A 26,843-nucleotide genomic window follows, 5' to 3' on the forward strand; every position below is an offset into this window, starting at 1 on the left:
CACTCTGTTCTCGCCCTGATGAAACTTCAGAATGGAAACTAATAGCAGGGTGTGGAACTGGTACCGATGTCAGGCCAACAATAAGAGTACCTCCACCCAGTGGCTCCATTTCAGCTTAGCTCAGTGCAGACTGCAGCTCACCTGTTGGGTGCAGTGCGTGTGTAGCCAGACGGGCAATCAGGCATGCACTCTCCACCGTGGATGATGAAGCTGTCGAATTCGGGGAGGTGGACTTTAGAACAAAGCTCGGCACTGATGCAGCGCCAGCCCTCGAACTTGTAGGTGCCGCGAGGGCAGTCAGCCACACAGCGTCCTTGGTGGTAGTAATGCACGCATGCAGCACATGCTGTGTCACTACCAGGGACTGTGCAGCTGCCTAGACACTGAGGGTGGCAGCACTCGCCGTCCACTGTGCACGCTCGCCGTACACACTTCTCAGGGCACTCTGGATGGGAGACAGAGAGAGAGAGGTGGGGGGTTATTTAACTTCAGTTCAAAATATACCTGAGACATCAGGCCATCCATGCCATACTGCACTATATTATACATGTGGGGATGCTAGCCTCTGTTGCCTGTGATCTCATTTGGATTCCTGTGGTAGAATATCCACTAATCTGATATTTGCATTTACACATTACAGTTGCACAAACCACACAAAATGGGCTATATTAAAATTAGTAAAGCAATTTTTCAGATGAATAGCTTTGCATTAATGAAATATACTCCACACCAGAGCTTTCCTAGAATGTTTAATGTGTTGAGTCCTATAGTTTTGTTTAATATCAGTTTAGAGTGTCAATCTAGACCCGCTGTAGCAGGCAGGACTGAATGACCATCTCTTTAAAGATGTGGCACACCTGCAGAATGTCAAATGTCAACACTGAGCATTAGGACACAGTTTGGTGTATTTAAAAGCTGGCGTACGATTAATCAATCAATTGATAGAAAAATTGGTTCGAAAATATTCTGATAATTAATGTTTTATGTCTTTGTAAACTGAATTACGTTGAGTTTTATATTATTGGTCGGACAAAACAAGACAACCGAAGACGTCCCCTTGGGCTCTAATGGACATTGTTGATCACTTGACGACATTTTATAGACTTAGAAATTAATCAAGAAAATAATGCTGCAGCCCTCCTTACATAACAAAAGGTTAAGTGGATCAATCATCAACAAATACCCTGATGAGCCACAATACTGATCTTGCACATCTGCTTACGGTATTGTGGTATTACAACATGCTAACATGTGCCTGAATGTCACATCGAAGAAAACAGACCAGACCAGAAAACACAATTTTCCCACACAGTAAAGGAGCATTCCCCTCTTTTAGCAAATGTAAGAGTGGAACAAATAAACAACCAGGGAGTCCAAAGCTTAAATTAGCTCCTGGTGTGACGCTATTGGCTACAGTCCTGAACAAATGATTCGTATTTCCTGGAGAATGACTGACAATGCATAAGTACACACATGTGAACCAGCCCAGATTAGAGCTTGTAAATAACTAAAAACAGGAATGATATCGCAAAGAAGACGCACAGGCTGCTGCATATTCATATCCAACCATCATCATCATTCTGTCTGACAAAACCAAATCTGACAAACAAGTAGGAGCTTTTGTCTACCACAGTTGTTGGTGTTGAGCCCAGTAGTGCTGTGTGAGGCTCATCCCAGATCCCACAGTGACAGAAGCATCTCCAGTCCGGGTTTTCCACTGAGCACTGCTACAAATAACTCTTCTAGTTGCTGTGGTGTCCCTCTAAATAAGAGGATACTTTAACTGATGACAGGAAAAACTGATTTAGGAGCTCCATAAGGAAAACACCGGACAGACCTACGCATGGAAGGGAGCCACAACTCGCGGCGGCCTTCGTCTCTACAGCAGGGGGATTTCAATTAAACATGACAAACACTAAAGCAGCTAGTTACATTAGCTGACGCACACCTTCTTCCAGAGAGTAGGGTTGAACTTCCAAGGAAATACCAACAATAGTGGTTCTATTTAGCCTGCTACCACCACACAGTCACTGAAAAAGAAACAGAAAAATCACCGTTTAGCTTCTACCCTGAACCCAGCTTTACTGACAACACAAAAGCTGATCCAGAGAGAGTAACGTTTGAGACCTTCAAAGCGCTTACACTGTCTGCCACAGAAACAAACACTAATTGCTATGGAAACACTGAAAATCACTGCTTGAAATTATTTGTGTGTGTTAGTGAGTACAGAGTCCTGTAAGGCATAAACAAAGAGGGCAGGGATATCTGAACAAAAAACAACAAAACTGTAATTTTGATTATGTCATCTGCTTCGGCAGGCCAGGGCTGTGTTTAAACAGAAACCAAACAAAGTGAAGTTATGGGAAATTATGCGTTGTTTATAGGATGAAACCCTGCAACACGTTTCAACACGCTACCTCCACCGGCTCTGTCAAACATACTGAAGACAGCAGGCCAGAGGAGATGCCTACTGCTACTACTCTAATTTAGATTTCAGTTATTTATCCAGAATGACTCCAGACCAGAATCAATGTTTTCGTCATCAGACTCGCGAGTTGTTCTTATTTTATTAAAAACGAGTAAACTGATGCTGAAAGAGCTGGATGCTGATTGTGAGGCTATTTGAAGAAAAAGCAGATGTCAAATTGGAATAGGAAATCATTCCCAGAGCCTGAAACACAACAGAAAGGTTCCAACCATCTGCTTGATCTTTTGATCTTTACGGCTTTAACTTGGAGCTCAACACTTAAAGAAAGTGTGTTTTTCAGGAAACATATTCACAGTTGTGTGCGTGCCTGTTGTTTCCACCAGCAGCTCATCCCACAGGAAGACACTGCTAACTAATTGACTACTGGCTGCAGCTCTCATATTTAATGCCACCATTTCCATACTTAGAACAATGTGCATTATCGCTGAACAATTTATCGAAATATTATTGAAATTGCAATATGGTCAAGTGCAACATCCAAAGTACAGGAGCTGTTTGATAAAGCTATGATATAAAGCTTTATATGGCTTTTTGATAAAGGTAAAATGTGTCTCAACAGACCATAAATGAAGCATTGTGGTGCTACAGAGACGCTGTGAGCTATAAATCATAATCTCCAGACATGAGGAAACATGCTGTTTGGTACAAAAAAATCATCATCATCATTTTTACTGAAAATGAAATTCAAAAATGGTCAATCCAACTGAACTCATGACTCATATCACAATATCTACCAAAACTATTGCAATATGATTTTTTCACATATCCTTCAGCCATTTTGAACTTCTACTCCACAAAAGCTACCAGTGATTGATTTTTATAGAGTTTGCACAGGCCCAACAAATACAAAATGCCTTTGTTGTGAAAACAATCCAGCACACCTGCTTGGGAAATCCCTAATTATAATGTCAACTGCAAACAAACAAAAAAGAAAAGAAAAATAAATCAAATGCATCTGTGTGCTGCCAGGCATTTTAAGTTCTCTGATCAGTTGTTCATTTTTCCTTTTACAACAGTTGGTGACTGAATCTGAATTCAGGAAGAAGAAATCTACTGTCATTCCTATATGAAAATAATTCATCACCAGGCAGTGACCATGAGATGACCTTCCGGCCCGCCTCCTGACTGACACGGAAGCCAATCAGAACCTTCAGACTGTGTGGTCCCACCAACCATTCAGCAGGCTCTTCGTGCTCAGCAGTAGACAACCAGTGCTGCATTTCTCTGGCACAGAATGTTCTTTCTCTGCTCCGAGCCCCCACCACCCACCGACTCCAGCTCGCCCTCTGACCTCTGCGATGGGGTGATGGGAGCTGTGTTGGAAAGGTGTAATTTTGCGATGTGATAATGTACGGCCTTGGGGCTGTAGAGAGCTGGGGAAAGAGGAAGGAGATAATCTCTGTCTGAAGTTTGGCTCAGGTTGGAGCTGTTAGTGTGGAGCCTCCTCACTCACTCACTGACCAGTATAAGGTGGACAGGGGTGGAGGGGTGGACGGGTACATAGTGTACCTCAGCACTCCTCTGGAAGGCTGCCACATAATAGATCCCAGATTTTATCCTTCGTCTCCCCCTTACTCCACTTTCAGAGACAGGTTGATGCAGAACTGCAGCACAAGGGGAGGAGGTGAAGGAGTAAGAGGAAGAGGAAGGAGGTAGAGGAGGAGAATGTGTAGAGGTTGGATGAGGAAGAGAAGGAACTATAGAAGAGGAAGAAGCGCAGAAAGAATGGACAAAGAAGGGGTTAAAGACGGAGATAAGAAGGTGGTAGAGGAGGAAACTACAAACGCCATTTAACACATCAAGTCTTTCTGAAAGCAGCGTGCGCGCATGCACACGCACACATACACAGGCAGGGCTGCCAGCTGGGGGAGCCAGACGACAAACTGAGCCATTTAAACTATATGGAACTATATACACACAATATACTATACTATATATCTCAAACTCATATGTAATACTGTACCATATGTGATTTATGAGCATGAAATGTGATTATTCAATTGACAGCATTAGGACAACATATCTGACATATAAAACCCTGATGATTTTACCAAGGAAAATTTGATTGTTTAATGGAGCTCTTTTGGAATTTTTTTTTATCATGTTATTAGTACAAATATCTATATAAGTTATTACTTCCTGTGTCCTTGCTTCATCCTGAAAGCGTTATTAGAAACTCAAGGAGTGAGTTGTAGAAAGTTACTGTTGTGCAGTAAAGCAGTTCACCTTTTCCATTCTGTCATTACACAGCAGCTCTCTGGCTGTGGGATAAAGATCGCTGCTGTGGGTCAAAAAGCCGATACAGGGCTTCCAGGGAAAGAGAAATACCATCCCCGCAGGAAGGTCGACTCGGAAATGAACACCAGCCACCAGGCGTATGGCGGGAAAATGTCTGGGATGTCATTTTCTAAACAAATTTGTTTTAGCAGCCACTTCTACAAGTAACAAACACATAAGAATGAAATAGAACTTGAGTCCTATTTGATTCTAAGTATCTCGCAGGCTGGTTAAACAATAAGTGGGCTGCTGTTTTTCTCTCTCTCATGCTTGATCAGCTGATCAACTAAGAATTAAAAGCCTTTCTAATTGTTAATCCTTGTTTTCAGCCCCCGTCCTCGGGGTGATAGGAACAGGATGTACCACACAGACTCAGAGTTGCTATGATGACGCTCCAGGCTTTAACAGTATGTACTACTCAGCAGCACAGCACAACAATAACAGGGAAAGGCAGATGTCTAGACTGATGACAGCACAGTTGATTCAAAAACACAGATACTGATCTGCATCGCTTCGATTCCAACAGTGCCAACCGGAAATTTATCAGTTAATATTTCACAGGTTTAACCCTCAATACACAGTTACTGTGTATCAGCAGATGTATCCAGACAGTAACTGCTTACCTGCTTTCCTTTTACGTACAAAACATCTTTTGGCAGTTGCCATCTCTTTATCAATCTATCTTTATCTAATTTTGGTATTAATTAAGTTTAATCTTTGACATGTCATAAACCTAAAACATCCATCAAAGCCCAAAGATTTACACTTGAATTTTTTGTCAAAAATCAAACCTTGTCTGAGACGTCAACGTCATGACTTATCATAAAGAAAGTTTGAATAACAGACTTTTTCACATGATTTTCTACAGAAATAAATACAGATCAATGATCTAGATCTCTTAATTATTAAGATAATTAAACAAGCTTCTTAAAAGAAGCCCTCCAGACATGTTATAAAACATATAAATATAAAAAAGAATTGAATAATAATTTGTTCTGATGAAGCTTTTCCACAAAAAGAGTTCAAATCTGTTAAGTTAGTTCTACTCACTTTTCCTGAATAGTCTCCTCATCACACTTGTGCGAGTTGCATTTTGGACCATGGTTGGCTTGCTAGTTCCCATTTGTGATGTCATTTTGCACGTATATGTCTAAAACCTTAAGGAGAGGACAGAGAAACTTTCTTTCCTCAGTGTTAAATGTGGAAAAAAAAGGCCTTCTAGTATCTGCTACTCTCATAAATCATTCTGCAGAGTGAAGCCAAAGCATACAGGTAGACTAACACATTTTTGGAGCAGTGGGGTACTTAAAATGTCCTACCTCAAATTAGTTTTAACACCTGTGGTGGTGATGATGATGTTGTAGGAATCTGCATTATGGCTGAGATAGACAGTGATTGCTGAGGATGGTGGCTAGAGAATGGATAGCTTTTATCTTTTATGAGTAATATTTTGTAAAAATCCAGAACTCTAATGAATGAATAAATAATAATAAAAAAAACATAAATAAAACATCTGATGTCAGACATTTTTCATGTCACTTAATCTACAGGGTGATGATTCACTCTAGAGCTTTGAGAGATCAGACCTCGACCTTCCCTCACCAACAAAAATAACCAGAGCCACATGACTGTCTCTGTTACAACTGACCAGCAGACAAAAGAATATCGATCTGCACCATTTCATTCATCAGCATTCAGCCCTTATTGACTGTATGAGCACCACAGCTTTGATTCTCAGCCCGAACTCAAATGGGTCTAAAACCAACTGGTTTGGCCGGCGTGTTGCTGTAATTTCTCATTTTTCTTTCTCTAAACCAGAACATGCCAAACAATCATTGTGTTACCAGGGGTCTCATGTACAGAACCTTGTAGTGTAAGCACGTAAGCAAGTAAGATGGAAAACTGCATACGCACAAAATTCCAATGATTCCACGCACATTTTCTTTGTACATCCAAAGACCCTTTCTCCACCCTAAATTTAATACACTAATGAGTATAAATATTCCTGGGCTACCACTCTCTTCAGAAACAGGATGAATGGCAAAACCAAGCAGCGGAGTCCCATAAATACCCTTTCCCTTCTCATTCTGCCATTAACAATGTCTCTCTCTCATAAGGTCAAAGCTGCCATTGTTACTAAGGTATGTATTGCATCCTTTTTGCGCATGATCTTATGCCCACTTATTTACCTCCATACGGTCCACGTGTCTATGCTGTGCAACTCAGTTGGAAAAGTAGTTGTTTTCATACATGTCTGACAAACTTGTAAACCAATTCGTAACATTAGTAGTTTCACTGCATCACCTCTAAGTGTCACTAGTTGAGTAAAAATCATTAGAAACGTGTGCGTGACAGACACAGCTGGTGTGGATGAACGCAAATTCTCATGTTCATTTCACTCCATACATTCAACCATGATTTTGAAAGATGGCGTACGCAATGTTTTTGTGCATACACAACGTTTGTACAGTGCATGAGGCCACTGGTGTGCATCTGCTGCCTTCCCCAACCAGAACAGTCTTTTACATTTATAAACTCAAAACTGATGAAAAAATTAGGTACCAGATGTTTCCAGACTCACTTTGTTTTTCCCACTTTCTGAAAGTTTGATGTGTGTGTGAGACTGTTTGAATTGAGTGAGTGTGGAAATTATCCTCCTTGTCCTATTTCCAAACTCCACACACTCCATGTCCTCCCAGTGTGTTCCAGTACTCAGGCTCAATTGGGAAATAAACAACACCAATATTCTCCTCAACAAGAACAAGAAGGTGATGATGGACAGAAAACACAACAATATTTCAGTGTTTCCAGTCTCATACAAAGCAAGCTCTGTTACAACCAGACAGTCTGTCAGTGTGTAGGTTCAGTCAGTGAATCAGTCATTCAGAGAACCAGTCAGTCGGTAGCATGTGTCGTGTCTACAGGCTGATTCGCATCAGTAGAACAAGGATCTCCATTCATTCAATCCATTCACAGCTCTACACAGGCTGACCAGTACTGTCCCGTTCATCTCTGGAGGTTCCCAGCAGATACGAGACATCACGACCTGACAATCGTCAAGCCTGACAAACAGACTGCTCATAAACAGTTTGGAGCAATAGAGACAACAAGAAAGAGTGAGCACATCATCAACCGTAACAGCCGCGTTTGGGCTGCCAAAAGCCAGGAACAAAGAAAATTGCTATATTCAAACAAACTAACACAATATGCCAGAATTACTGGAAATATTTTATATTTTATGTAATCATAACCTCTTAACCCTCATTGATAGAAAACACACAATTTCACATTGTATGTAAGAGAAGTTTCAGAAAACCTGCACAGCATTTGGATGGAGACAATCATTGGTCATTAGGAACAGGACAGGTGAGGTATAGTTTTCATTGGCTGGGGCTAAGTAGTAGATGACTCAGAGACAGCTTCACTTGCGCCTTTTGCAATTAAATTAATAAATTAATTGTGTGTAAAAAGGAACTCCACAAGTCTTCACTTTAATGCAGAATCAGATATTTAGGTTTGTTAAACACAAAAGCAAACACTTAAACAAGTACAGGCAGGGTTCAGGTTAAGCACCAGCTGTTTAGTACAGGTAAAGAGCTGTAGTTTGCACACAGGCGCTGACAGGAATATGAAAAGTAATACTGGATTTCCTCCTCCTCTCCCCCCTCACTCCTCCCAGTGTAAGGACGAGTCCCACAGGAGATGTGTGGTCTGAAGCTTCCTGTTGATAATTACAGTCTGTTCAGAGGGAAAAACACTAACAGAGGTGAAGCACATCATTCCTGTTAGTGATGAAAAGCTGGACATGCTTTTCTCCCTGGCTCACGCTTTCAATAAAAAGGGGATTCACACTGGGTGTGAAGATCCTGCTGCCTGTCATCTCATCACATCATACCAAGATGTACTATAGCTCCTGAGACTGTAGATCACATCTAGTTTCTACGCTTGCTGAGTGATGTGACAGCATGAATACAGGTAAACAACTATAGTATCTGATGGTCTAGAGTAGTGATTCCCAACCAGGGAACATGCACCCCAAAGGGTACTTCTGCAGAGTACCTAAACTAAGTTAATAAAATATAAAATACGATGTGAATCGAACGAATATCCACACATTCAGTCCGCTGTACCACCTGAACACCACATGTCAAGAGTGTGTTCGCAAGCATAGAAGTTGAAACCGTGACAGTAGCTAAAAGTAAAAGATAAACAATGGAAATAGTTACGGCTGAAAGTAATAGGTAAATGGCTGAAATTAATTTATTAAAATGAATGGATCAATAGTTGACATTGTTGGTTCAAAGTAATAAATAAACAGTTTCAATAATGAGCTGAAATGAATCAGTGCAAATAGCTGAAACTAGGGCTGGGCGATATGGCCAAAACTGTTATCACAATGAAAATTTCCATATCAATCGATATCGATACGATATTTACCACGATAAATGCCACATTGTTATTTCTTTCAGGTTTAAAGGATGATTTTTGCTCCTGAGTGAAAGTTGAAGGAACCAGACAGTCAATTGTGTTTTTAAACTGTTCTATTTAGTCGCAATAATTATTGCTACCGTTTTATTGCCCAGCCGTAGCTAAAAGTAATACCTAAATGGTTGAAATAGTTAGCTAAAATTAATAGATAATAGTGGAAATTCTTTACTAGAGGTAATGATTAATAGCAGATAGCTAAAATTGAAGAATAAAAAGTTGAAATAGTTAGCTAAAGTAGTGGATAAATGGTTGAAATGGATAGCCAAAATTAATAGATAAACAAATTAAATAGTTAGCTAAAATTAATGGATAACACTTGAAATGTTTTACTTAAAGTAATGAATAAATGGTCATTGTAGATAGCTAAAAATCAATGGATAAAAAGTTAAAACAGTTAGCTGAAAGTGATGAATAAATGGTTGTAATAAATGCAGATGTCAATGAAGGGTACTTCCTCTGAAGGTTGGGAACAACGGGTCTAAAGACAGTTTAAAGAAACACAAAAGTTGTCTCTTAATATCACTGCCATACAGCACCTAACCAAGTCTGTGCTAGCATGACATACTTCAGGAAAAATCCATGACATGTGAAAAAAGGTCAAACTGGAGGGCTGACGACACAAAGTGGTTTAGTGTGGATATGATAAAACATCTGCAAGGGTCTGTGTTTGTGTGGGCATGTTGCTACAGGGCACTGGTGAGAAGATGAAATATGAACCAGGAAGCACAGTGTGAAGGCTTATCAGACACAAAGAAGGCAGCAGTTTATTTTCCTCCAAGGCAGCATTATACATTTCTAGAAAATTGTTACAGCAGCATTAATTTTCCCAATGTCTTTTTTTCTCAAACTTTCCCACACTTTTTAGCTATACTGTGAAATGCTCAACATAATTTTACAAGAACTGTCAATGTACTGTCCACAGTCAAAGTAACAGCCATGTGTTACTCCTTTGCCTCTTGCCAATTTGTGAAGTTTGTGGGATCGCACTCAGAGTTAGTTCTAGTTGGGTGATCATAACAAAGGAAATATAGTAATTTTAATTTCTCTCTTTCTACTCTTTGATGACTACTTTTTCTATCTACATACAGCAAACAGCAAATCTCCACTCATTCTATCAAGTCACCAGTTAACTTCCACAGCAATGAACAAACAAGCCTTATCAGCTTTTCCACAACACAGGTTGTTAGGATAGTGGCAAGGCTAATCATAATCCTTGTAATAGTCAAAGTATCTGGAAAACATATTTTGTTTAAGCTAGTCTAAACAGAGCTAACGGTTAACCTTGTGGAACTTGTTGTGAACAAGTATCTGTCAGATCAGCTGACACTACAGGATTAACTACAGACAAAAGGAATTCCTGGCATCCCCCTGCTGACTGACCTTCAAAAGACAAGACAAATCAAAAGGGCAAAGAGGGTTGCAGGAATAACAAAGAGAGACAATAAGAATCACTTTTGATGGTTATGTCTGGGTCAAGTGACAAGGTTGTTGACATCTTACAAGAATTGGAATTGGCCTTAACATGCACTCTGCATGCCAATCTGTGTGTTACACACCCATTAAGACAAGAGATCACACACAACCCAATTTTATCATTTAAAACCAAGTTCACTAAACCCCCAAACTTCACTGTAAATAGTGTTTATTTGAGATGGGGTGTACTATACAATAATACTTCCTGATATGTGTTCTGTGGCCATGGATCTTTGCAAACTACACAAACAGGCCATATTAGGCCTGGTAACATTTCCAATGTTTATCTTCCTCACTATGACTTACTATGGGAAAATGTCAAAATTCAGTAAATAACAAGACATTCTCAACTACTTACGGACTACTTAGATCGCTGCTGTTTTCAGTAAACATGCTGTGTTCTTCATTACTGTCCTCTTTTACTTTTCTGAAATTGTTTGAGAAATAATTTAAACAGCAGATCCTTAAAAGGCTGAAACTTTTATTGTTGATGTAATGATATTAGTAAACTTCAGACTGAAACAAGGCAATGTCACAGTAATTATGACAAAATATCAGATTGCTTCTGATGCGGCATTAAGTCCAGGGTTTTACATATCAACAGACACCATGAACCTAATCGTCAACCTTATTGTCATTAGTGTATTTTCTGTCTCTGTCTTAATCATGTGAATCTATTGTTAGATTTCAACTTATAAACTTTGCTGTCCTACGGCAGATTAATTTCTCAAACCTACAATGAAACAACAGAGTCAATGTTTTGAAGAAGTCCCGCAACCATCTAAAGATTTACTTCAGTCCTCTTTTAGTCTAAATGTGCAAATTAAATTAGTGGCTTCACACAGCTTTTGAGAGAGAATCTCTCTGTCTTGAGGAATTCAAAATCTGAAATGTAAATCTTGGTTCCTAATTTTGTTGACACACAGACACACACAGACACAAACACAGACACACACACAGACACACACACAGACACACACACAGACACACACACACACACAGAGCATCAGAAGGAGTTGTCTACATTCCTCCTAAGTCTTTGTGTTTGTGTGTTTACTTGCCGCGGGAAGACAGAAATATCCCTGGAATTTAATGGAAAGGATGAAGGAGGCAGAGTATAACATTCCTATTCACCTTGTGACACCATGGCCTGGTTGCTGTGCGAATGACCTACAGTATCTCTCTGGCAGCCTTAAAAAAATGTTGGGAAACCTATTACAACCAGAATTCAAGGCCTGGGTGTCTTGTACATTCACCCACCTTCCTTTGATAAGAAGAGATTCCCAAAGCAATTCAGTTGTGATGTATCACCTTGTATGGAGAAGGTGATGTATCAGACCTTCTTACCAGGTACCTAATACCTATTATCTACGAGATGTTTGGTCAACCAAACCTGGCAGGAGATTGTTAGCAATAAATGCTCCAGTTGTAGCTGAAATTATGGCAGGAAAACTGGCAACACTGCTTTATGTAACGTGGGATGAGATGCTCATTTTGTCATGGAATGAAACAGCAAAACTAAACATTGTTATACAAATAAGTTAATTGAAGCTGGGGGGCTCTCTGCCATGTTACTAGAAAAAAACCTCAAATTAGAAGCCTACCTTTAGGCTACATCCACACTAATGTTTTAGTTTTAAAACGCATAACTTGTGCTGTGCTATGTTTATACAAGGTGTCCACCCTAAAACGGAGACTTTTGGAAACACTGCTGGTCCCGTTTCAGTTTGAAAACTCTTGGGTTGTTTTTTAGTCTGCATGGGCAAAAATTGAGACTTGGATGATGACTCAGACATCTACGTTGGTCACGACATGTCCTTCACTGATATGTCATGCTCCTATCACATGACCATTTTCCAGATGAAAACAAACAGCATCAGCCTTAACTATACATGGATAACAATAAGAACAATATGGATATTAATTACAAACATTGCCGACCTTGTTGTTTTAGCTAGCGTGCAGTTCAATTCTGCATTCTATATTCTTAAGAAATCTCTGGTCTTGCTTTTCGCCATTGCTGTTCCTTGTTCGTAGTATTTTATGCAACTAAGAAATCAACTGCCAAATAGTCAATCTGCTTCCTGAATACACCGGTACAAGCATGCCCAGTGCGTGTGAATGGTCATGTGATATGAAATTTCAGTTGTGTTAGTACGGATGGAGATTGTTTCTGGTACAGAGCTAAACTCGGCTGGTTTTTGTTTCAAAATGAAAACATATTCGTGAACAAAAAAAAGGCGCAGAATTATCAGTGAATAAAAGTTACCAACTGTTAATGTTTTTGTTCTTTTCAATATTATATGGAGGTTGTTATATCCCTGACAAATACAGAAGTAGGACTCTAAAGCCTCGAACCAGGCCGAAGTGTTTTGTCTTTTTTTCTCTCTTTCATTGTTTTTCTTGAGTTATCATGGCAGAGTGACATGATGAAAAATGAACCTTTATGACAAAACATAAACTATTCCGACTCAAATCCACAAACAAGAGACTGATCTCAGTCCCTGGTCACAGCTCATCCCGATGTGACGGTGTTAACAGAGCACAATTAAAGGCCACATAATTACAGTAGGCACTTCAACACAGCCAAACCAGTAATGTTCTCTTCCAGGAATTCCATGGATGGGTGTGACTGTTCACTAAAAGTAGTCATGGATGTGCCTGGTTTACAAAGCATCCCCTATAATTACTGACAGCCTCCGGGTTCTGGGTTAGGGTATGGGGTGCATGCCTAGTTTTGTGTCATCATATGTTGTGATTTCAGATGTGATGATCAATAACTACTTTTAGAAGGCGTGCTGTGGATGAACATAACAAGGCTGTTATTACAATTCCCAAAGGACGAGATCATCATATTTAATTGTGACATTTTACTGATTGCTTACAAAAGGAGTGGGTCTGACCTCCAGTTTCTCACAGATCATTTAACCAAATATGACTCAACCCAGAGGTCTGACTGTCTCTTCCAAAGCTATGATTCCAAACAAAGGGCTGGTTGCACCAACTACAAGTAGTTATAGTGTAGCAAACATAGTGACCTATATATACTGCATATTGCTGTTGAACACTCTAAAAATAGAAGTAGCCAAGTCATGTGTCAGCAATGCATATTTATTTTGATAAATTCTGCTGTAATGTTATTTTTAGGCAATACAGGTACAAAGTTTTGTTTGTAGCAATAAGTCTAACAGACTAGATAAAATCAATTAATATTAAAACAATAATAAATATTTTAAGATCAGAGAGTTAAAAGTTTTACTAGAATTAGAAAACATTTTTTGCTTGTTTTATCATCAATCACATCTTGTACTACATTACAGTTGGGACCTGTGTCACCCCCATGTCTCTTTTCCCTCTGTGAATCATCACAGAGTAGTTTGAAAGGTCTACTATAAGTTTAAAACATCATTTATTCTTATTTACTTATTCTTCCTGGTATTTACTTTTTATTTGCATCTAGACATCACACTTGCTGTCATCACCACATATTCATCTAGCATAAAAAAATCTATCCATCATTACATCTGCTGCATATTCAGTCACACCATAAGCTGTTGTTTGTGCGGTTGCAAGAGATGAGCTGTGCATCTAGAAGTCCCTGCTCCGTTGGCTCCATTAGCCCATAGCATGCTATCATAGGCCTCTAATCACCTGCTGGGCAGCTGTCCCACAATATGGCAAAAGTCCAAGATTGATGCTAACATTTCATATGCTATTGTCTGGGACAAATTAAAGGAAAAACTGAATAAATGAGAAGCAACACAGCAAATGTAGATACCTCCACACGGGACACAGGTGAATGGTTTGATGAGTATGTAAATGATGTGACTCATATGCTATAGTCTTCACAGTCAGCAAATCTCAATCCAGTTGAACACCTATGGGAGGTGTTGGACCAAAGTGTTAGACAGCGTTCTCCACCACCAGCATCAAAACACCAAATGAGGGAATATCTTTGGGATAACAGGATAGTGTTCATCCCTCCAGTAGAGTCAACTGGCATTCAAATACTCTGAATAGAAACAACACACCCACAAGATGATTACAGAGTAATCACATTTGATGAAAATGTAGGTGCTGAAAATGAAGGCAGGTATATGTTTAGTAAATGTATTTGGCCCTATGGGTCATATTTGCAATAATTTTAAAGGGGAGAGAGAACATCTATCATTCACTCTCAGGGCTGGATACCAAACAGGCAACTGCATTACTCAAAGCCAGTTTCGCCAAATTCCAGACAAGTGTGCGTATCAAGCGAGAGTGGGTGTCTGTACATTATGGTATTGAGCTAATCATAGTGGAGATTAGACAGACATCAGCAGGAACTAGTAGTCACTGGGCTTCCTTAAGCCCTAAGCACTGGGTCACACAAGTCAGACTGTCTGGATAACACAACCTCTCTGCTGGGGCGAGGCTCCTCTTACCACCTCCACCCTCTCCCCTGTTGCCTTACATAATGTATACACCAGATACTGTTGATGGTGTTATCCGTGCTGTTCCTATATGTGGCTGTCCAGATATGTGTCACTACGTACTGTACTACTCTACTGTACATTCTGTATTTATATAGTCTATTAGGCGATAGACACGTGCGGTAGTTTTATAAGCAAGCCCTGACCTGCACAACCCAGTTCAATTTAAAAACACACACAAAGAAACAATATCTGAACTTACTGAAACACTGAGTGATGTCAGCTGATTTGAACAGCAACAACCTTGTGGAGCAGCAAAGCTTCAGCACCAAGCTGCTGCATATCCATCAACACTCAGTACATCTGCCTCAGTACATCAAAACCTCATCCAGTCATTTCCTCTCTTTCCTTCCTCTCCTTTACTCTTTCACTATTGCTCTCCATCTTTTAAAAACTTTACATATTAAGTCCTTTAGTGTTGCCCCAAATATCTTTTTTGCCCATCATTTCTAAATAACACACCACAACAGCTGATAACAAGCAGTTAGACTGCTTGTATGACAATCTGAAACCTCTGTTTCACATCCAATCACTCTGCAAATAGACATTCAGTCAGTTTTGCTGGTTTAATGGTATTATTGACTTTGCAACACACTGTGCAATGCCTGTTAATGTATCACGGCCTGCAATGGTACATACAGACAGCAAACGTATGTAAAATTTAGATACATATTGATTTTATGGAAATGCAGCTGTGCTTTCCATGTTTGTGTTCTAATGTTATAGTTACTGTGTGCTAGAGGTCTTTACAGGTTCAAGATTTTGGACCCAATCTGAAATGGAGTTGTGGAAAACCTACCTGAACCCCAAGTGATGCACTATACATTAAAGGACCAGTGTGTCGGATTTACTGGCATCTAGCAGTGAGGTTGCAGATTAATACTACCCCCCCTCACCGCTCCCTTTCCAAGCGTGTAGGAGAACCTCCAGTAGCCTACACGTAACCTCAGGTAACCTGAAAAGCCCTCTCTAAAGCCAGCATTTGGTTTGTCCATTCTGGGCTACTGTAGAAATATGCGTTGCAACATGCTGGGCTCCATGGAAGAGACCCCGCTGCATATGTAGATATGAAGGGCTCCTCCTAAGCTAATGAAAACACATTGAAAACTATATAATAATAATAATAATAATTATTATTATTATTGGGCAATAGATGGACAAAAAGCATAATTTTGATTTTCCTAAAATACGCTAATTTTTCCACGTCAGAACAAAGCTGTGGTGAGCTGTGATGTTCAGTTTTCATTCTCCCTCTCGCCTTGAAACACATCTGATCCTGTGTTAGCTCAGGTCCATTCAGACCTTTTCAGATATCCGACATATTGCCACATAAACCTGAGACCCACGGCAGTAAACCAAGACTCTACCTGACTCAATTAGACTGAGTAGAATTTGTCCAGTCTCCGACTTTACCTGCGAAGACCTATACTGTCGCTAGACTGATATCTGACCCCCACGACAGCTGGTTCATTCTAAGAGAGGAAAACAGAAAAATTATGAGCGAGAATACACAGTAACCAACTTTTGGTTGTATTTAAAAAGTGTAGGGAGAAAGTACAGCTGAAAGGAGGATCAATAAAGTAAGTGAGTTTTTCTGGAGGCATTTTGTCTCAGTCCAAAACCCTGAATACAATTTAACAGTGCAAATCAACACCTTAACAGTGTACGCATCCCGACTACCTCATCTAGAACATACTGGGAGAGAGCAAAAACTCAAAACTCAAGGTCAAGCACAGCAGAGATGGTTCACTACTGAAAACCCCAAAAACATCAGTGAGACAGAAGCTGAGAAAAGACTAGTTCACATTAAGAAAATATATGTTTAAAAATTGCTTCACATTTAGCACTAGAGAAGCACTGGGTAAATAAACACTGGATATACCACATCCAAAACCAACCAGAAAACAGGAGTGTGAGGGGGGCTGGAACCGAGTCCATAACTCACTCTCTCTGTTGGACTCTCTTTAACCCTCGTTCACATACACAGAAGTGTGTTTTCCTGCTAGACAGCTGATTGTGCATTTCATACATGTCAGCTAACATGCACAATTTCACTGATGCAGCAGTAATGTATTCAGCACTTGAATTTGGATAATCACAGCAGTACTTGTTATTGCAAAAAGTGTGTGTGAAACCAGACACAATTTTATATTTTTCAAATTAAATTACGTGGCAGATTAAACAGACACTTTTTTTTAATGTGTTCTGATACTCAGCACACCTTATCCCCTTTGCCCCAATACCAGGCTTTAGATTTTAAGCATTAAGATAGTCGATCGCAATATGAACATGTTCAATAAAAACATCAACAAAAACAAGACTGACCACATGAGTGACAAAGCAAGCGTTTTACTGGAGTTGAGAACAGCGTCATTCATCACACCACCTGTTAAACAAGCTTTAAACACAAAGAAAAGCCAAATTTTCAACTGCTCCTATCCACCGCAGGTTATTTTATACAACCACAGTGCGCTAGCATAAAGCTATAAGTAAATTGTTATTACCAAGCTCAAAGGAAAGCTTTCTGTATGTAGACTGCAGCTTAACTTGCCACAAATTTGTGTACACTCTATAGCTACTGACTGAGACAGCAGGTGCCGCCTCTCTAGCAGCGCTAACTGCAGACGACATCAGCAGCAGAAGGAAGAGTACGGAGATGACCGATAGTGACTGATGTCTGTGTTCAACTTTACTCAGTGTTTTCATGTCGAGAATATTATTTAGTTTATTGGCATTTTACATTCCAGAGAGATATTGTTACGTTTGTATACAGTGACTTTGCTGATGTAAACATTACTGATGCCGCTCTAAAAACTAACTTTGTTTATTCTAATCCTGTTTTAAACTTTTTTTTTCTTTTTAAAAATAATAACTAACACGAGTATCAATAAAAACTGCATAAGCTGGACTGTATTGATTAGATGAGATAAATATGACATTATTTAGCTAAACCTGATGAGAGAACGCCCGCTCTCGCACCGCTGCAACCTCAACATAAGCCCTCCGGCGTCTTAGGGAAAACCTGCATTCATACACAGAACGTGAACATTTCACTTGTCAGATGGAGCCTGCAGATTTCCCTCATATCGCACAGGCCTAGTTGGTATGGTGGTGGGGGTGTGGGGGTAACTGGGTGTTCTGCTGTCTGTCTCTCTTTTTGGATTCTACCACTAGAAGTGACCAAAGTCAGACACAATACTTTACACAATAGAGAAGTTTCCAGCCATGATTCTTATCTCGAGTTGTAATACCTCAGAAAAGTAACAACTTCATCTTAATTAAACCACAGGTATCAATTTACACAGAGACAAAAGCAGGTCAGTCAAACATGAAACACCCTCTGTCTACATACGCACATTACTTTTGTGTACTAAGAACGTTAATGAATGAGGTCCAATGTCTCATCAGGATATTATGTCAGCTGAGTGACTATAAATATAAATGAGCAAACACTGACATGTCAAGTATGGTAAATTAATCTAGTGGCAGGCTAAAGAACAACCCTGAAGACAATCCTTCTAGTTTAATGTGTAATCCCTTCAGCCTGGGGTTAACAAAAGACAAAAATTCCTTCCAGTAAATCCCAGAAGACCTACTTTGTACTTTAATGATGTGCTTTCATCTCCTCAGACCATACAAAGCACCGGAAAAACATCCCCCATGCTGTTCAATGTGTGAGCGTGTGTGCGGGTTTGTGTGTTTGAGAGAGAAAGAGAGAGAGACAGTGTGTTTGTGTCCCAGCATGCACAGACATGGCTCTTCTTTAGAAGAAGCATATGAGTTATGAACGAGACAAAACACCCAAACCAGATTCCAAAAAACAAATGAAGGAAGTAAACACGGGAGAATGCAGCCCCCACCACCACGACTAAAAAACACTCCACTTTCCCAGAGAAGGAAACAGACTTCGAGCCTCTCTTTTCCCTGTAACAGTTTTATGAATGTGTTCAGGCCGAAAGCATGTCCTTTATATCAACAGGGCTAGCACTTTTCCCTTCCGTCATTTATTGATCTGATGAATGACCAGCTCTGAAAATACAATGCCTCTGAACACAAAGTTGACTTTCATGTCAGCACAGCATAAGGGCTGTGAACAAGGCACATATTCAAACAATAGATCCCTCATAAGACTACTGAAGCTTGATTCAGGACATTATCAGAAGGTACAAACGACAATCATGAAAATATAATCCTCCGTGGTACAAAGTCAAATAAACACATATGATCCAAGTACAGCAGCACCAGGCTTTACTCTCTTTATTGCAACATACTACTATCACACACTGGATTGCCGAGCATACATGTAGGCAGCCTCTGATCTGCAGGTACCGGAGCTGCCAGACACCAACTTGAGGAAATCAGCGCTGTTTGGTCAGCCAGCTCGACTACTCAGCCATCGGCCTTCCTTACTTTAATGAAGCCTGGCTTTACAACCACCAGACTTCTCCAATAAACTGCCTAATAAATAGCACAACAATGCGGTCTCTGCAGTGAGAGCAGTAGAGCTCATGTTGTCTGAGATCAATTCTGTTTTCAGGCAGCGGCAGCGGCAACTGATGGCCCATTTGCCCCGGCTGACACACTCCCTCTGGAGCCCAGTAGACTGCTTGTGCATCTTCACAGGGTCTTTTCTCCACTTCCTCTATATTTAGTCTATTTGAACTTAACAAAACATGTCAACCTCTCAAGAGAGGAGGATGCCAACTGAACTTCAACACATTAGCCATGCCTGAAAGTATCCAATCTGTCTAGTTAGTCAGGTTCTGAGATATGGCCGGGGACAAACAGCGACCGTGAGGCTTTGCAGTAAGGGTGGCGAAATTATCGAGACCCCTAAAAGAAATTTTTCTAGGCAACATTTCAACTGTGCAGGCACCAGTTAGTCAAGAGTATAGTGGAGCGGAGGTCTGTGAGTATCTGATGGACTGTGGCATCATATGGCTGCAAACAAGAAGAGCTGCTGCAGCACTACAGTTTGCAATAGTGTTCACAGTGGTTTTAGTAGCAACAAGTGGTAGAAATCACTGAGACCTGTTGCCAACATGGCGCTGGTTCCTATATGACCGGTGCCTACCGGACTGAAAACAACTAAGCGCAGATTTCTGTTCTTCAGTTTGGTGCCTGAGCTGTCAACTAAAATATTTGCCCTCTGGTGTTCTGAAACAGATGTTACAGACAATACAAGCGTCACGTTGCTAGTTAACATTATTACACTTGCTCTGATGGCAGCAGGTAGCCTACTGTTAGCTAGTAGCTATCATAAACACAGTTAAAATGCCTAAAGCTAAACGGTATTTCACTCGAAAGGATTCCAACACTGCAAAGTGCAAGAAATATTTAAAAACAATTGCGTGCAAATGGGAGAACACGTCAAATTTATTGAAGCATCTTGAAAGCAGAAGGATGCAGCGTATTCGACTGCTTACATGACTCCATGCCAAGCACATCAGCCGTGTCGGCAGTGTGGGTGTCCCTGGCCCTGGCAATGTAGAGACAACTGATCATGACGACAGAAGCCTTTCCTCAGGTTAACAAATGCTTGATTTATTAGCAATAAAAAAAGACATTCTCTACTATCGTATCAGCTTAGGGACCATTGAGCCACTGGTACCATTTTAAAACTATCATTGTTGCACCAGTATCGGAAAAAACCCAAATAATACTGAAACCTAAAGTGGTAAGTAATAGTACTAGTAGTCATCAAAGTAGTTGTTGCAGCAGCAGCAGATGGCTTATAGCCCTTTCAAACCAAAATTAGGTAAACCTGACAGCAGGGAGCAATGTCATCACATGCACATACATGCACAAACACCGGGGAGAAAGAGGGAACTGTTAGCTGCTGTGCTGAGTGGCAAAATGGATCCGTCACGTTTCATGTATTGGTGCTCTTACAAGTGTTGTAGCCTCCATGTGAGGCGCTTCGGTCCATGATTGTGCATTTTAAAAATCTGCCGATTGGAGTCACAGCCCATAAATACCCGTGACTACTGTCATTTGACCCGGGTGCTGAATTGAATGCTGATTGTACCCTTTCACATTGCTGACAAAAGCCTGATGTCGAAGAAGGGGCTTTAGTAGTTGAGGCAATAGTAAGCAGCAGCAGCTGTGGCAGTAGCGCTGGTAATAGAAGCACTACCACCCAAGGTATTTAGCATTAGTTATTGCCTATTTAAAAATAATGTTCAATCTATTTCCTATCCTTCACCACCCCCCACCCTCTGAAAAACAACATGTTGTAGTCTAGACTGGAGACAGAAAGATGGCCTCTTACCAGGAGAAACAGCACTGTGTCTATACAACACTGTTACACTTGACCTCCTTTCCACTGGCTGCTTGTGCAACTGGTACATATAGACAAAATGTTAATGTCAATATCTTTATCACCCGTCAGATTACTTAAAAAAAAAAAAAAAAAAGTCCAGGATGTAATGACCTTCAAGCTACAACATTAACCAAAATCTCAAACAATCCCTAGTCTCACACAACATAAACCTTAGATAAACTTTCACTCCAAGCTCTAGTTAGTTGTAACGTTGATGATATATGAATTACAGCTCATTTGATTGATGCTGAAAGACGTCACCAATGGTCAAATAAATTACCAGAATTTTAAATGTACGTTTGCACAAACACAAATAAAGAGGAAGGGTCTACATCTTATTGTGGACTCTAGAGATTTCCTGTTGACGAGAGAAATGATAAATAGCACAGAGTTCTGCTCCTCTACTTGACACCCCCTGGATCATCCTCCAACACCTACATCCATCCAACATGTCTTCCTCCAGCATATTCCACCTCCAGATTTCTTTTCCAGCGTGCCCACACTCTGCCACTCCAACAACCCACAAAGCAGGCCAGGCGTATGTGTGTATGTCAGACATATTTGCATGTCTGTAATTTGCCTGTTTATGTGTGTGCCTGCCTGTATCCCTATCTGCGCTTCAAGTGTGTTTTGATGATGTCGACCACGCGTGTGTGTACATGCATGCAATCCAGGCCAGGCCAGCGACAGTTTCATGTCACAAGACTGAAAACATCAACATGCTGAGTCTGCAGCAAGGCGCCAGTCACCAGGGAAACAATTCAGCCAGACACACACACAAAGTCAGCCAAAACACATTGTCTGAAACGCACCAGCAAAACAAGTCATCTAAAACACTGCAGTCTGAACACAAAATTAAAGGGAGACTTCACACTCATTGTGCTTGGATTGGTTTAATTAAACTCTGAAGCATTTACTGCGTTAAAAATCAGTTTGTTTAGGCAGGTGAAAACACCGTCTGATGCATCTGGGTGGCACAAAATAACTATCACAAGACACCCAGATGTGTGACATACGGCCTCTCTCTCTCTGTGTACTGTGTATGTGCAGTGCACAGGTAACCATCCTTAAGTAAGAAGATGTTGACATTTGACAGCAGTAGTTGCTGAAAATCTTGCATAGCAACAACATGGGCTGAGGCAAAATTGCAGTCTGAACTGACACCTGTTTATCTCCTTCTCTGTGTGTTCTTAACTTGGATAAACATCCGAGATATATTACAGCAAGGATCTGCAAGTCAAGCAAGTCAATCATGCATAACAACCAGCTTCCTTGCAGTTCAAACAAAACAACTAAAGTGACAGGTTGCAGGCCGTAACTATGGGCACTGGGCCATTCATTACACTCCCAAATTCATATCTATACAAATCAGGCCAACGGTTAGACTGTCTGCACAGCTCATTTGCACTCAAATCCCTCATGAGCTATCATGTGTGACAGTCTGCTTACCTCTCTGACAGTGATTGGAATTCCAGCAGCGGTAGTTGTAGTTGTTGTTGAACATGGTCTTTCTGCACTGAGGGTTGTTCTCCATGATGCCTGGACAAACATCGCTGCACTCCTTGGACTGCTTGTTCCCTGCAATGTAGTTGTTGAACTCCGCATCCATGATGAGGGACCAGTCTATGGAGTCCAGGTAGCAGAGCTCAGGGTTCTTCTCAATTCGGATGGAGCCGCGTGTGATGTTCCTCAGGTTGTACAGGCCGATGTCCTTCAGGCTGGTCATCTCAAAGATTACCAGGGCGTAGTTGTAGAAGAGGTTTCGTCCGCGGATGACAGCGAGGTTGGGAAAGAGCGTGCTCAGACTGTCCAGGCCGGACACCCGGAATAGCAGCAGGTAGTCAGTGATCATGGTTAACTTGGGAAAGGTGAGGGAGCGGAAGACTTCCTGGTTGACGTTATTGTTGTTTTTGTCACCGATGAGGAGGATCTGTAAGTAGCCCTCCACCACTGTGCAGTTCTCTAAACGCCTGAATTCACTGATGTCGTTGCCAATGTCGATGCTGGGACCGCAGACTGCAGGACGAAACAAAAGGAGAGAGTGAGATGACTGTGTAATGCCTTATATTCAACAGTAACATACAGTACATTCAGAGAGGGTTCAAACATTTTGTTATGTAATAGCCTTATGCTAAAAATTAAAAAAATCTTTTTTTCCATCATCAATATACACTCAATGCCCCATAATAACAAAGCGAAAAAAGAATTTTAGAATTTTTTGCAAATTTATTCAAAAGCAAAAAGTGAAATATCACATTGCCCCTTGTTATGACACTTGAAATTTAGCTCAGGTGCCTCATATTAAGTGATTAAGTAATTAAGTACTCCTTATTGCATGCTCTCCACAGTAATCATAACACTTTCATCATCATAACAGGATAAATAAAATAGCCCTGCTTGTTTTTTTTAAGCTATGCAGAAAAACAATTACATGAGAACATTCTTAAAAGTGATCTGGATATTTCATAATTTACTGACTCACTCTTTGCAATAAATAGCTGTTAAATGAAAGAATATACAAAACGATGTTCTCCATTCCTGAAATAGTGATATTTACAAAGAGATGTTTATCCAATACACTTTTTAATATTGACAGTACACTTGAGCTGTGCTGTTGTTGACAGAACATGTTTGCCTTGCTGTTCTCATTTTCAATGCCAACTTAACATGGTGTGACAAAGTAAATTCAAGCTTAGGTTAACAGTGCAATAAAGTTTGGATTGCTCTGCTTTCAGGTTATTGTTGCTTTTGTGTCTACCTAACATGACCCCAATTTTTTGTTTCACAGTCTGCTTTTATGAAGCTTTCAGAATACAATGACATTAAAGGCCTGTAAACTCTTCTGCTAGAAAAGGTATCATCCATAAAACATGTACACACTGTCAGATGATTAAATACAGTATTTGTGATAAAACAGCTTGTTAAACAAAGGGCAAAAAGAATCATGGGGGAGTTTCACAAGTGCTATGGCAACATCATTCTTCATGAAACAAGAGTCTGCAGCCACGGTGGGAGCGCTGTGAGGCACAGTGATGCTTTGTGCTAAATGCTAATGTTAGCATAATATTAGCATTTAGCAGAAAGCATCACACAAAATAACAATGCTAACATGTTTATAATGTTTACAATGTTTTACATTCACTATCTTATTTTAGCATGCTAACTGGCACTAAACCCAAAGCACAGCTGAGACTGGCAGAAATGTGATTAGTTTTTACAAGTTTTTAGTACAACTTGACTGATCTTACGATAAGAGTTTGTTGAAAAGTTAAGAAATCACCAGTTATTACAATTCATCCATGAATCTCTGAACTTAATTTCGTGACAATCCATCCAAAAGTTGATGAGAAATTTCACTCAAAACCACACGTCAATGTAATGTTGGTGCTAGTAGAAAAGTCAGGGAATGACCAAAGTGAATAGAATGCATGCTCTAAACATAAACCCTTATGAATGCCATGGCAATCTATCTAATAGTTGTTTCGATATTTCAGTCTAGACCAGTGACGTGGACCAACCGACAGACACTGACCCTGCCATCCCCAGAGCTACGCTGCTGACGTGCGTAAAAAACAACAGTTGAGCGTGAATTGTAGCGCCCCCAACAGGGAAAGTCTTAACCTGTAGCAGTCTTTGTATACATTGTGATCTAGTGAATTGAATCTACTGCAGAAGTGAAATGTCTGGGCTTTTGATCAAAGAACAGACATCAAAGAACAGTTGCCCTTTGATGTGAACAAATTGTAAAAACATGTATTTATGCTCTTTTATGTTTGTTGTAAAATAGATTTGTTCACATTTGTTTTGTTTTTAACTTCTTTAGTAGTGCTTTGATATTTACTGAGACAGTCAGTAAAGTGTGATTCTATTTCGACAGAGAAATGCACTAAACCAAAACAACTACAAAAGAAAAGCATGGAAAAAAGGACCCTGCTCTGGATTCTGTGTGGCCTTTGAATAATCCTAACCCACATCAGGAAAAGTTTGGTAAGGCATGATGGTGATGATCGGTGTTGATAGGTGTAGTGTTTGCCTTTCCAGCTTTTACTCCCACCTGTGTGCTGTGCTCTAAACAATACTTAGCCTGAAGCCCCAGCAGCACCCACAGAAACATGGAGGCCATTATCGCACATCACTGTGAGGAGGATTTACACTTCAAAGGCTGCAGGGCAGTGAGTCATGGAAAACTCACACCAACCAGCTAACAGGTTGTCACACTACCACTTTAATGCTGGTCTGTAAAGTTTTACTGTATGAATATGACGCCAAGAGGTTTAGGAAAGATAATGCATTCTCAGCAAACAATACATTGTTTTCTTCATTACAACATTTTACAATTAAACATGGGGGCTGGCATAGCAGGTTTAATGAGTATAAATGTCAGTTTTTTATTAAGGGATTGCCCTATGAGTAAAACTTGGAGTTAGAGCAATGTGCTGCTGGCTATACATATTCCCACACATGTCCATGTGTTGTACACATGACTGTATAATTTTAAAAGTAGGTAAAAAGCAGTAGTGTATATGTATCAAATTTGTTTTGTTTTCAAGTTCCTCACCATTTTCTAACTAATTACAAAGAGGTGATTTAGTACGCTTTATCCATTATTACCACAGTTTTGAGGACAAATGAAAGCCTGCTCTACAAACTGATGTTGAATGTGAACATGTAAACATTACACTGAGGTAGAACCCAGTTTAATTTCCCAAAGAACACCATGAACCTTTCTGCTGGCAATGAAAATTGCCCGCCACAACTTGCAGCCTAGCACAACATGACACATCACAAACCTGGGAAAGGTCTATAACTTATCAACTTCACATAAATATCACCACTTTATATTCTCAGATTTTAGCTTTAACAATGAAATCCTTCACTGCAGGATCAGGAAAATTTTAAAAATAATTATGAGTTTTGTTCTAGGCAAAAATGGTCCATAAAGCTATATTTTTTTTACCCTCAAATAAGAAAGGCCAGTAATTGTGACCAGTGTTCATGAACATGATACCTAAGTAATCAGGATCTTTTAGTCATGCAGCTCAATGGCTGTAAACATATCCACTGGACAGCCGCACTGGAGTCATGCACGCACAGACAGAAAAGCTACTATGATTGCATGACACTAACCCAAATACAAGCTGCAGGCAAGTGATAAATCAAATTAAAACACATGTGAGAGTAGAATCTCTTAAGGACTGATCGGTCGCTACAAACTTTCAGAAACTTTGTCCTTTCCCTTTTGGGCAATGAAAGAAAATGTTTAGCTGAAAATGTTCAGCTGAAATACATTTACTTTTACAAATCACGTGTTTCTGTACAGGTG

At 40.1% G+C, this 26,843-nt stretch overlaps 1 protein-coding gene across 1 annotated transcript in view; it reads right to left on the reverse strand.

Annotated features, from left to right (window-relative positions):
• The window catches only part of LOC111217738 (insulin-like growth factor 1 receptor), a 45,310-nt gene that overhangs the window by 14,604 nt on the left and 3,863 nt on the right, over window positions 1-26,843 (reverse strand). Inside the window, exons 2-3 of the mRNA XM_022739725.1 lie at window positions 22,970-23,536; window positions 142-445 (exon numbers count right to left, since the gene is read on the reverse strand). Of these exons, the coding sequence (XP_022595446.1) occupies window positions 142-445; window positions 22,970-23,536 (871 nt within the window). The remainder of the gene's footprint in view (window positions 1-141; window positions 446-22,969; window positions 23,537-26,843) is intronic.

The sequence above is a fragment of the Seriola dumerili genome, unplaced genomic scaffold (genome assembly GCF_002260705.1).
Source record: "Seriola dumerili isolate Sdu_G_001 unplaced genomic scaffold, Sdu_1.0 BDQW01000003.1, whole genome shotgun sequence".
Lineage (NCBI taxonomy): Eukaryota > Metazoa > Chordata > Actinopteri > Carangiformes > Carangidae > Seriola > Seriola dumerili.